Source organism: Ptychodera flava, assembly GCF_041260155.1.
Source record: "Ptychodera flava strain L36383 chromosome 3 unlocalized genomic scaffold, AS_Pfla_20210202 Scaffold_26__1_contigs__length_13983176_pilon, whole genome shotgun sequence".
NCBI classification, from domain to species: domain Eukaryota; kingdom Metazoa; phylum Hemichordata; class Enteropneusta; family Ptychoderidae; genus Ptychodera; species Ptychodera flava.
In genome coordinates this window covers 13122444-13136254 of record NW_027248280.1, presented here as the reverse complement: position 1 = coordinate 13136254, position 13811 = coordinate 13122444, and the positions used below count along the sequence as shown (strand labels likewise).

Genomic DNA, 13811 nt, shown 5'->3' with positions numbered 1-13811 from the left:
CCACATTCGGATCTACGTAATCGCGATTCCCGAACCCTCAGAGGAGAAAGCGAGTAGATGTATTGGCTGCTTCTTAGACCGTCTTCAATCGATCGATAAATACATTATGTTTGCGATAGTCTGCCTCTGTAAGGGCACTTGAGCACGGACTTTTATTCATGCGCATTTACTTTCGAATCGATATTTTAACATTTACGGGGAAATACAGTCTGTTCATCGGTATATATATTCGTACCTGTCTGAATGTGTTCGTCGCAGGTCATATAAATGTACTCCATGTTGCAAGTGTTTTCATTGTGTTTGATACAGTACAGTAAATCAAACAGCATCTTTCACCAGATATTAAAAAAACAACATCAGAAGTAGATCTCTGATTTTTGACTGGCAGTCCCTTTATCGAAAATAGAAAAGATCGAAATACACGACAAGAAAAGTAAAAGACTCCAGCTTTGCATCATCAGTCAAAACTTCTGTTTTTTTTGCTTTGTCGGTCTCTTTCGAAACTTCACACTTAAAACACCTAAGCTATCAGAAACCCCATTGGGCTGGTCTGCTCTTGCTTTTCGGTAACGACGGAAAGCGGAGATGTCATTACAACAATAAAAGGAAGATGTATAGATTTTGATAGACGATTTAGAAGGGAGACACAGATGGTGACAGACGATGAATCGCGGCACCAGATGTGGCATATTGTCACACTGGGTATTAGTGCAAGCAAATAAGGACATACGTGACACGGAGTGTACACTTTAACCATTTGTTATCGGATGTTAGGATGTAACTTTCTATTACTGGGCGATAAACGTTGTAATCATCATATTGATATGCTGTTCATTTTGTATATGAATGATTTTATTGGTAACAGTAAAGAAGGGTTACAGTTCTGCTCCGATAGGTGTATAACAGTACATTGCATAATCGGCCTTAAGGCAGAACACACCTCGGGGACAGATATTCCGAAAACTAGCATTTCTAAAATTCTTTTCTGATCTACCACATGTAGGGGCTCATTTTGAAGATCATTCCAATTACAAATTACCAACACTTATACAAAGCTAGTGTGGTTGTAAATTAGATGCATATCTGGTTCCAAGCATACCTAAATTTAAGGTCATCAGAGAGGAAGCGAAAAATTACATCGAAAGTTCATACTACTATTCAAGTCAGTAACAACGAAAGTGAGGACAGTCCTGTTAAAACAGTTGTTTACATGTTAAAATAATCATTAATGCAAGGAAAATGCACAGGATGGTATTCGTTACAAGTTTGCTTTAAAAATGCCCCTGCAAAATTTCATCAACGTAATACTTACTCTGGTAAAATATGCATTACTGTGTGTACCTTTAACATATTCTATTTCACCACAGTTTCTGATTGAAAACCCATGGACAAAATCTCAGTTGCTATTGTGTTATTGACAATGGCTTTATTTGAGCATAAGCTGGGATCATGCAATGGTAAAGCCGACAGGAATCTAAAACGGAGGTATACACTAAACCGTGATATGCACTGTGCATGAAATTGTTCGCAATGACTGAACTATAAAGTGAAACATAAAATACGCACACATAACACTTAGAGTCTACTCATACACATAACACATAGTCCACTCATACACATAACACATAGGGTCCACTCATACACATAACACATAGAGTCCACTCATACACATAACACATAGTGTCTGCTCATACACATAACACATAGAGTCCACTCATACACATAACACATAGTGTCTACTCATACACATAACACATAGAGTCTGCTCATACACATAGTACATAGAGTCCACTCATACACATACCACACAGTCTGTTCATACACATAACACATAGTGTCTGCTCATACACATAACACAGAGTCTGCTCATACACATAACACATAGAGTCTGCTCATACACATAACACATAGTCTGCTCATACACATAACACATAGAGTCCACTCATACACATAACACATAGTGTCTGCTCATACACATAACACATAGAGTCCACTCATACACATAACACATAGTGTCCACTCATACACATAACACATAGTCTGCTCATACACATAACACATAGAGTCTACTCATACACATAACACATAGAGTCTACTCATACACATAACACATAGTCTGCTCATACACATAACACATAGTTTCTGCTCATACACATAACACAGTCTGTTCATACACATAACACATAGTGTCTGCTCATACACATAAAACATAGAGTCTGCTCATACACATAACACATAGTCTGCTCATACACATAACACATAGGGTCCACTCATACACATAACACATAGTGTCTGCTCATACACATAACACAGTCTGCTCATACACATAACACACATATTTCACTCATACACATAACACATAGAGTTTGCTCATACACATAAGACCGAGTCTGCTCAAAAGTTTAGGAAAAAACCTGAGAGCATGTTCTATTCAAATTCGAGCAATTGTTCCTGCCATGTACAGAACCATTGCTGCATTACAACAATAACTGTGAACTGTTCTTTCAGGTATGATTAATATATCAAGTATACCATGACACATGCTGGTCAAAACACAAGAGGCTACAATTGAACGTCTGGTAAAATGTGTATTTCAGTATAGTCCAATCTGATGGAAAACTGATTTAGAGATGGCTCGGTCTTTTATGCTACTGTCCTCCTCTCACTACATCTTAATCGTGCCGCAATTCTCAAGCAATCAGAATGCGCGTTACATAAAAAGCATTACATGTGATGTACAGAGTGCGGTCTTATATATGCAGCACAAGAGCACTAATTAATTTCCCATCGCCCACCTCAGTAGCGTTGAGCTCAATTTTCCTATTTTACAACATTCCAGCGGCACGAATCCTCTTTAGAGGTGTTAAGTCAATGTCAGCTTGAATACTGATGAATTTTTCGTGTGGGCAAGTCCACGGAATTTTGAAATAGCAATTAAAAAAGCGCCTTAGTGGTGTTTTTGACACAATTCAGGCTCATTGTTATGATAGGTCTTATAACTCCTCATATTACCACAGAATGCTTCAGCCATTATTCACAACAGTCTGCATTTTGATTAAAAATACTTCAAATTAAAGGTAAACAGTCACCTGTAATCTAAATATGCTCATATATGGTCAAATGGGCGTTCCTTGGTATTCAAAAAGCCCATGTGAGGGCGCTGTTTTTAAAAAGCGGCCACCTGCTTAAATCTGTGATTGGTTAGATTTTCTCCTTCCATGCTAACTCTAGCAAAATTGGAACAGGTGACAGTATACCTTTAAAGTTCAACCCAACAAGCATCCATGCAGGTATCAAAATTTCACGGTCTGCACTATTTTTCTCATGATCTATCTTTGTGGGTAACAAACCAGGAAAATATTATCAGGGGATGATTGCAGAAAAATAAAGATTAAAATATGATAGTGTAAAAGACTGACTAATCTCTTCATAAGATTTCAGTCTGATTCCATTTGGTCCACCATACATTGTGTCAACCTGTTGGTTTGATTTGTAATATTGAAGATGTTTTCAGGACAAAAAGTGGGTTTTCTTCTGAATGTAAATGTGTTCAATATCATACTGTTCTCTGTCAAACTATTCTTGTAATCTACATACATCGTTTACTTTACCGCACAGTTCAGATCCTTGAAATGCTAAAAATATCGCTTTGAATGCTTTGTAGAAAAACGTGATGAAGTCAGGACTTTGGAAGTTGGGACATTTGATTTTCTTGTGTATGATGTACGATGGCTGAAGATAGTTGACAATAGGGCAGGAACCCATGACAGATAGAGTGGACGATGACAGATGACATTTCACGAGTATAGCATGCATTTGAATTGTTGGAGTATACGCATCTTTAGTACAGACTGAGTGAAGGGAGACCGAGTACACAGTCTTGAAACGTTCGTTTCCAAATGGAGTGTGTGCAGCCAAAGCAAGTGCTTTACACGCTATCTGTGGTAATACTTCGCTGATGTCAGCCGGCCTTGAGAAGGTGTTATTCTGTGAAGAAAACAGATGGAACTGAATAAAGGATAAACATTAACAAAGTGACATATGCAAGATTCAACAAGTGTGTAGCTCCAGATCTTTGAGTCACTTTAGAATCTACTTCGAAAAAGCCCTACACCCCCCAATGCATGCATATGTGACACTCTATGGAGTCATGTATAACTGTTAGTGAGTGAGTGATGTTGTTTTGGCTCACAGGGCAAACAGATTTTTAATAACCACCATAACAAAACAGAAACCATGTAATACAGGAAGTTGCACTTATTGTGTTTTTCATTTCTTAATTGTTCAGAAATAAAATTTAACCAAAAGTCAATATCTAAGACTGTAAGGAAAGCAAAAGTAAACGATGATATTGATTGACAAGTATTTAAACAACAATATTTTACACGCAGAGTACTTCATCTACATCAACACATTGTTTATCTGGCAGGATCTTTTGCAGGATGTTTTGTAAGTATATTATTGTATAGCAATTTTGTTAGCCATTGTCAATAAATGTCACATAACCAAGATTTTTTGATAATTTTTTTGTTACGAGTACACTCGGTGAACTTATTTGCAGACAATAGTTTAGTTTTGAATTTGCATGAGTCAGATGTGCAGTGACCTTCAGGGAATACTAGAATGACACACACATACTCTGCGCAGAAGTACATCGTCTCGTCGAAATAACAGTCACTATTGGGCAAGTTGACAAAAAGAAAGGAGGGTGGTTTTGCGTAACACGGTATCCTGACTAGTAATGCCAGTTTTCTAACTTTTTTACCACCCCCTTTGTCAGTTATAATGCTGAGTGCATCCAAATGTTTCATCTCAAAAGAAAATATTCACTTTGTCGAGGAAAAGCGAACATTGCTGGAAGTTCTTAAAGTCTTTCATCTATATTCTGTGATCTATGCTCGGTTAAAAAGTCAAACATTGGCTGTTTGTATTAGTTAGCAGTTATAACCCTGTATCACCTGTTCCTGTGTCATGTCAGCATAGGTGTCATTTGTGCTGCTTTAGATGCAAAATGAAGTTAGGCACCTTTGAAAAAAGTTATATGGGGTATTGTATCATACATGTATATTGATGGTGCAAATGCAGCAATCTGATTTGCTGAGCTATGAAAAGAACTGTGGTATGTTCGCGATACACCACGGTTGGCACACGTGCGAGCTTCCGCCAAGAGCAAAATCCTGTTTTTGACGTTCCATGTCAAACTTTCAATATATTGGTATGATATAATAGCAACAAGTCATCGTTGATGACACAGTCCCCACTTGTTAATGGGTACTTTGATTACAGGTCCTCAGAGAGGATAGAGTCCTCTTCATTAGGTCTGTGATAAAAATACTTTTGAATAAATTCGCTTGATACATGTCTGAGTTGTAGTTCAGGACATGAAAAAATCGTAATAAAATGGCCACATGGCGGCCATATTGGATCGTATCACAAAACAAATTAATGTGCATATGTATGACATTGGTCAATCTCCTTGTACCAACTTTGAATAAATTCGCTTGATACATGTCTGAGTTATGGTTCTGGACATGAAAAAATGTAATAAAATGGCCACACGGCGGCCATATTGGATCGTATCACAAAACAAATCAATGTGCATGTACACGACATAGGTCAATGTCCGTGTACCAAGTTTGAATAAAATCGGTTGAGTTATGCCTGAGTTATGGCTCTGTACATGAAAAAATCGTAACAAAATGGCTGCACAGCGGCCATATTGGATCGTATCACAAAACAAATTGATGTGTATAGCTATGACATTGGTCAATGTCCTTGTACCAACTTTGAATAAAATCTGTTGAAACATGCCTGAGTAATGGCTCTGTACATGAAAAAATTGTAACAAAATGGCCGCACAGCGGCCATATTGGATCGTATCACAAAAAAATTAATGTGCATGTGTATGACATTGGTCAATCTCCTTGTACCAACTTAGAATAATTCGCTTGATACATGTCTGAGTTATGGTTCTGGACATGAAAAAATGTAATAAAATGGCCACACGGCGGCCATATTGGAATGTATCACAAAACAAATCAATGTGCATGTGTATGACATAGGTCAATGTCCTTGTACCAAGTTTGAATAAAATCGGTTGAGTTATGCCTGAGTTATGGCTCTGTACATGAAAAAATCGTAACAAAATGGCCGCACAGCGGCCATATTGGATCGTATCACAAAACAAATTGATGTGTATAGCTATGACATTGGTCAATGTCCTTGTACCAACTTTGAATAAAATCTGTTGAAACATGCCTGAGTAATGGCTCTGTACATGAAAAAATTGTAACAAAATGGCCGCACGGCGGCCATATTGGATCGTATCACAAAAAAATTGACGTGCATATCTATGACATTGATCAATGTCCTTGTACCAACTTCGAATAAAATCAGTTGAAACATGCCTGAGTTATGGCTCTGTACATGAAAAAATTGTAATAAAATGGCCGCCTGGCAGCCATATTGGATCGTATCACAAAACAAATCGACGTGCATCTGTATGACATATGAAGTAATCCTTGTACTAAGTTTGAGTTGAAATCGCTCCAGGCATCTCTGAGATATCTGCGTGAACGGACGGACGCACGGACGGACGCACGCACGGACATGACCAAACCTATAAGTCCCCCCGGACGGTGTCCGTGGGGACTAATAATTACACCCAGCAACGGTACACGAATCGATTTTGACCAGTTGTCTTCATATATGAACTCGCTATGGCGCATGCATATGTGTAGAGAACTTGTCAAAATCTCACGGTATACCATCACTGGGTGTGCTTAATTGCTTAAATAATTCTAGTCAAAAAATTTCAATATAGCTAAAAAAACGCTTGTACTTGGGACACAACGGTACATGTTAGCAACATCACAGATGAACACTGGCAGCCATCATTGTCTTCTTTGCAAAAAGTCAGTGTGAATTTGAATCAGAAAAGGTTGATCATACACAACCACTTGACTGCAAATAGAACAATAGAAGTATCTAAAAACACTGATGAACACAATTGGAATCTAATCAAAATTTTCCTGCACACAATGTACGCAATAGTTCATTATGGTTCAGAATCTCTCCAAATCAAGTTTGTCGAGGGATTTAATGCTCAACTCTCAGCTCATGCCATAAATATCAATTGCTGATATTAAGCCTCACCAGCATGGGGCAATATTGCCATGTACGTGAAAGACGACATTGACGGGAAATGTAACTTTAATTACCTCAGAACACATTATGACTTGCATGGCACTTTTGCCGTCAAGTGCCTGAACTTCAACATGGCTCTGGACGTTGATGAGTCGACCACACAGTAACACTTGGCGTGCAGTTGCTTCTCTGAGTCTGCAAAGTAAGCAAAGAAGAAGTTGACTTCAAATTAGGAAGATTTGACTGCAAAATGAGAAGTTGTCTTTGAAAATTCAAATAGTAATAAATTTCAAGAAAACTGTGGTGGCACACAGATAGGCAAGTTTGGAAAATTGTGCCAATGAAATTGTGTTCTTTGAAGAATCAAACTAGACCATTGGTTTCAGACATGATTTTGCAAAACAGAGAAGGGACCTGAAAAAAATTAATTCATTTGATGTCATTCATATCATCTGAAAAAATAAGGTCAACCCTGGCAGTTCACATAAATGTTAAATGCCACTGGATGAAATTGTTGTAACAAAAACGGAAATTTTGAGCAGAAAAGATTACCAATACAATTTTAGAGATCATTTGAATAAATCAAGGTTTGGCACACCCAGGAAAGTGTTTACCAAATATGCAAACCATCAAATGAGCAGTTTTCATAACGAAATTTAAATAAACATGAAACAACTGGATCTAGCACTCAGTTCCATCGTTATTTTGATCTAACAAACTAGTCTGTAGTCAGGTCATCCCTCAAAACCTGAAATATTAAATTTTAAATTTGCCAGACATGCAGCTGTAGAGCACTTAATTATACAATCTGTAAAGGAAGTAGACTGAAATGTGATGGATGGGAACTTCATGCATCCCAATCAAGTATGTACAAAATATTAAAGCAATTTGATGAGCTTTATGAAGTTTAAACTTTGGTTACTTTCTCCTTTTTGAACTTCACTTTCAAAACTATTGACCTCACATGTACATTAGAAGATAATGTCATCATTTCAACCTCAAAGGTATCATTTGCATACAGCTGTTATCAGCTTAATGAAGCATTTACAGTGGTATGAATGTTTATCTGTGCATTACAAAACTTGTATGTATGTATGTTATGTATTGTATGTATGTATGTATGTATGTATGTATGTATGTATGTATGTATGTATGTATGTATGTATGTATGTATGTATGTATGTATGTATGTATGTATGTATGTGTTTCTCTGTATGTGTTTCTCTGTATGTATGTATGTATGTATATGTGTATGTATTGTATGTATGGTGCATTCATGTATGTATGGTATGTATGTGTGTGTGTCTGTCTGTATGTATGGTTGTACATATTCATAATGATCATGATGAGTCTTCTTCTAAGTGTCAAGTTTTGTAATGGAGAGAAAATTGTGTATTGATTGAGAAACCTTGAAACATAAACATTAGTGAAGATTAAAATCATATCAGCCACAGCATAACCACAGCCTAATTTAGAGTTCATTTTTGTTATAGTGTGATCGAAAATTACGATGACATACGTACTGAACCATGACAGTGCATTTGGTTTCATAAGCAGCTACTTCAATCAGATCAGCCATAAGGTGATCCAGCAGTGCCCCATGTACTGTACAACTTCTGTATGCATCAAAGTTTGAAACCCATCGCACTAAAGCCTGCCTGTAAAGAAGGTTGGCTTGTCTTTCTTTGTCAGGCGATTCCTGCTGGTACAAAATTGGTGAAAAAAATGTATTTAGAAAATTTCGATGCCTTTTTTCATATTTGAGCATGCACATTTGATTAATAGTCACATTTATAGAATGCAAGTAGGAGTTGATATACCGGTAGTTGACAATCTTCAACTTTCATGAAAATGAACAGAAAGGGAGTCAAATAAAAAGATGCAATTGTGCATGATACAGGGTGTACATTCTTGAATAGCATTGACCTCCTTTGACACTGGGCTGGTAATATCCTTAACATAAAATTTCAAGGTTTCATGTGAGGCATATCATACTAATCATAACAGACCTGTACAATTCAATCTTAATATACCATCATATGTAAAGTAGACTGCTAAATACTTCTTCATTTCACACATTCAGTGAACAAATCCTGTTTACAGGTGTTAGGTGAATTTCAGCCTGAGTACTGTGAGTTGGATTCCCTTGGAATTTTGAGCCGGTGATGAAATAGCGCCCTCAGTGGTGTTTTTGCAGGAATCTAAGGCTACTGCTAATAGTGCTATGACTAACATCTGACTTTGTATACTACAGAATGCTACACCCATTATTCACTGCAGCAGACAGTGATCTTTGTACAAATACATAAAACCGAAGGGCAACCCAAACTAGCATACCTGTAAGTAACAAACTCAAAGGTCAGCCCTTTATTTAACTTCAGAAATAGTTTTGTGGGTGACAAAGCTTATAGTAAATTATTGTCTGACAGCATGCATTATTGACATGAATCATATCAAATTCTATTTCCCTTTTTCAACATATTTGGAGATTTTATCAAACTATGCGACCATTATGAAAGGAAGTACACAGTCTGCTATGCCTATTGATACTGTGGTTTGTGTTGAATCCTTGTGGCAATATGAACCCTAGATGTGCTGTCTGAACTGAGGAGTAGCCAACAATGTCTGGTACTATAACAACTACTGCCTAGCGGTAATATCTGTCAGTAAGAAATAAATCAATTCTGCGAAAGTTGAAGCATTGTCTGAAAGAGGTAACTCAAAGTCAAAACAGCATTACACATCCACGCAAACTGTCCCAGAATGCATCATTTTCAAACATTGTTTCCATGGATCTGGTGTTGTTGATGTTTTGACAAAGTCTGGCCTCTTTGTGAGACAATGTTTCAACTTTTGCCTGGGTTTACTTATCTGTGATCCACTGATGTTACTAACTAGACCATCGTTACACCTGGTTGTGTCCGCAATTCCTGAAGCGTGATAGTATGTCTAGTTCCAGCATTACCCACGATTCAACGCAAACCACCATATAGATACAAACAGACTGAACACTGCTTTCACCCCATAGTCCATTCAAGCAAGGATTGCTCTTCTCCATTCTTCCAAGATATTCACAAGGTTCAAATACTTCAACAATAGCTGCATGAAGTTCAAATACACACACAGTGACCGTTACAGCTGTTTGATCACAATTGTGTCCTTGCAGATATTGAGAATACTTACCTCTGTTAAAAGAACAGCAGCATTATAGAGTCGAGATATTTGCTCGTCATTCATGTCATGTTTGCTGGCAAACTGTTTAACAATCTCAACGAATCTGTCTTCTTGTAAGCTTTTCTGAACTGTGCAAAGAAGAAAGTGCATATGTTAATTATATATGCTAAAGCACACCTACATTGATCATATTTGGGAAAGAAATTCTAAGCTATGAGCTCGACAATTTTTTTCTACAGACTGATTGACAGATAGACTGACAGACACTGACACACACATAGGCTGAGGGGGCAAACCATAGTGTCAAGGTCACTGACACTGTGCATCACGTGATCAGAATCCTGGTGTGCATAGATATTGCAACTGTTGCTCTTTAGTCATTTTCCAAATAAAAATAAACTTCCATGAGATGTGTGCACTCCAATTTCAAAGACAACAAAAAAGCTAGAAATTACAAACTGTGCTTATGCATTTTTTCATCACACATATTAAAACACATTTAAAATAAAACTACCTCAACACCCTGAGAAACTGGGACCGAAATTTCATGTTATTAGAAAATTAATTTAAAATTTACATTCAAAAATGTATGTAGCTAAACTTAGCACACAATCCAACAAAAAAAAATCAATAGGCCTAGTGCCCATTTCAGCATAATCTGTCCCCTGATTTACAATTCTGGAGACTATTTGAAGGAAGTCTCTTGGATTGTATGCGTAAAATGCTTTCATGCACAAAAATTGACACATTTTTTTCACTACTGGCTTCAGCAATTTCGACTGTTTTACTTTGTACTGACCGACATTCAGCCTTCTGCCTTGTGTCAACTCTGACCCGTTACGCACCCGTCGTGACCTTACATAAGATGGCGGTTTAACTGTTTCCAATTCAATATATAGTATATGATATCAGGATTAATGCGATCCATAACCCTTTACCAAAAAAAAAACATGGAAGTACGAAATGGTAGGACTGCGATCCGGGCAATACGTAAAAATAACTCACCGCTTTGACACAGTAGTTCACGATACTGAGATGTATTGACGCCAGCCTGTGTCATCGCTGAGACTACAACAGGCGTTCCTGGATACGAGGGGAGGTAATTTTGCACACCGGTCTCAGATGGGTTGTTGACCAGCCAGTGGCAAATGACCTCTTCCACGGTCAAGTTTCTCCAGTCCATTTCAAAAGAGTGAATTTCGAAACGAAGTCTGTCCATATGATGACGCTCCCACTGTGATGAAGGAGGAAAACTATGTGGGGATGTAGCCGCCGTTGGCAACACACATCGGCCTGCGTGCAGAGTCCCATTTTGTAGTCTGGACATTCGGCGTGTCTCGCGCTCTGCTGCCTTCGCCGATCTGTTCGTCTCGCCGCCACAACATCGCCCTCCTCGGATTCGTCGTCTTTCTCACTGACAGACGAACCTTGGACTACTGAGGCACAATCATCTGATGCGTCGCCATCGCTGTGTGCCCTGGATTCCATGGCATCTACATGCATCTGCACCGATACTTCCGGGCCTTGGTGCGGCAGGGCTAAGTCCAGTTACACATTTGTTGACAGTATGCAAATGATGTTCCCGGCCAGGCTCATCTTTTAACATGCGCGCGCAGCTAGACGAGAGAGAGAGAGAGAGAGAGAGAGAGAGAGAGAGAGAGAGAGAGAGAGAGAGGCTGATTGACATGATGATCAATGCCCTCTGGAAATTACAGGGTCGATCGGGGGCATTTTTTTCACCTTTAGCTCTAAGGTTATTTTGGTTTGATCAATCTAAAGAACAGCAAAATCTATCCAAATCATTCTTTGCTTTTGTAATTGCGAAAAGGGAAGCACATATTGTTTTGTCTTTGGATAGCAGCAGTCACTATAAGCTCGTTACCGCAATCGTTGACGTAGTCTTCAAGTTAGACCATCGGTACACGTTCCGCATAATTGCAAAACAGCATTCCGTTAGGCTATAGTCAGCTGATAATGAATAAGCTTATGACAAAACAAAGGCGCAGATCACATCTATCACTTTGTTGCATTTAGCATCTTTACTGTGTTTTCAAGTGGACCCCCACATCTTGTTAAAGTTTCTCTTATGATGTAGCTAGGTAAAAACTGAAACCAAAATGTAGAGTTGTCACTCATTGAAATTCTTCAGCGAGGAGATTTCTATCTCTGTTTATCACCGGCCGAGGTCAGATTTTCTGTCAATCAGCCAGGGCCGTTGATTGCTTGATGTAATGGTTTAAACCCATAATTCAAATTGACCATGATATGAACAGAAGCACGTGCAGAAATGTTTATAGAACTACGAGTATCCATCTACCCACACATGTTTATTTATTTATTTGCACTACTTAAGTGTCTCCAGGGTCCGTTTCCATAAAACATGTACACTGTCGTAACTAAGAAATGTCCCACTTGCCCCAGTGTCCCACTTGGCCCATTTCCCCCTAAGCCACTGTCCGTAACGTAGGGAACGTGTAATCGTAGATCCATCATCCGAGGGCGCTCACTGTTCTCGCTTCGAATATCAGATGCTACTACCACGAGTCGTACCGAATCATTTAATCGTTACATTAACACGGCACACTGACAAGTTTGACAGCACCTGGCAGACCTGGCCTCGCTCCGTGTTGATGAAAGTGTCTGAACGATATTGGCTTCTTTAGTGTTGGTACATTACGTTAATATGTAAACAATCGATAAAGCGGAAATATACCAACCAAAGTTTGCTCAGTGATAAGGGACATAATAGTTCTTGTCATAATCTGTCCGACGACCACCAGTCAAGCTACATAGGGGCTATGTCATATTAAAGAGGGCACCACTGATAGTTGGATACATTAATGACAACATATTTATCGCTGTTTTAGAGTTTAGATAATTTTTTATCGGTTCACACTTTGCAGTTCAGGTTTTACGGTTTAGGTACACGACTTGATAAATTTTGTAAATCAGGGCGTTTTAACTATTAAGCGTGGGGGGCGGGGGCGGAGAAATTCGAAGAGGATTCGTATATTTAAAAAGTATCCCCTCAGGGAGGGTCATATTGTGGAATATTGGCCCGTGGCATGTTGCATGTTTTACATTGGCTTATGTTATAATGAATGCAAATTCGCTTACGTAACTCCCTTTTGTAAAATTTGTAAATCAAACAAGGTTGAAGATGAATATCATTTTTTATTTGAATGCCCTGCTTACACAGATTTACGAATAAGATATCTTCCCAGTGACTTTATTATACATCCTAATCTTTGTAAATTTTATCGCCTTTTACGCACATCTTATAAAGAATTATTACGTCAGATATACACATATATTTATAAGGCTTTTCATTTACGTAAAGAAGTGATATGTTATGTAAATTAATCTTGTTTTGTTCCTGGCATATTGGCGGGTTTTTTCATAATTATTTGAAAATATCATTTGTAATTATTTCGTCTGGAATGTAACTCCTTTGTATAGGGGCCGGAGGCCTAGAATACAATAAATCTATC

At 38.2% G+C, this 13811-nt stretch overlaps 1 protein-coding gene across 1 annotated transcript; it reads right to left on the bottom strand.

The window, feature by feature from the left end:
- Positions 1 to 2701: 2701 nt before the first annotated feature.
- On the bottom strand, positions 2702 to 8841 carry LOC139126146 (uncharacterized). Its single transcript, XM_070692195.1, has 3 exons — positions 8670 to 8841; positions 7221 to 7341; positions 2702 to 3987 (listed from the first exon to the last, which is right to left on the bottom strand). The coding sequence occupies exons 1-3, from the start codon at positions 8723 to 8725 to the stop codon at positions 3577 to 3579; spliced, it is 588 nt and encodes a 195-aa protein (XP_070548296.1). The 5' UTR covers positions 8726 to 8841; the 3' UTR covers positions 2702 to 3576.
- Between the last annotated feature and the right edge of the window lie 4970 nt (positions 8842 to 13811).

What these genes read in the sequence shown, in the direction of transcription:
- LOC139126146 (XM_070692195.1), bottom strand. Translation starts at nt 8,725, where the DNA reads ATGGCTGATCTGATTGAAGTAGCTGCTTATGAAACCAAATGCACTGTC. An exon ending in AAATGCACTGTCATGGTTCA is followed by an intron (nt 7,342 to 8,669) that starts GTACGTATGTCA and finishes CTTACTTTGCAG; the next exon opens with ACTCAGAGAAGCAACTGCAC. An exon ending in AAGTCATAATGTGTTCTGAG is followed by an intron (nt 3,988 to 7,220) that starts GTAATTAAAGTT and finishes TTTTCTTCACAG; the next exon opens with AATAACACCTTCTCAAGGCC.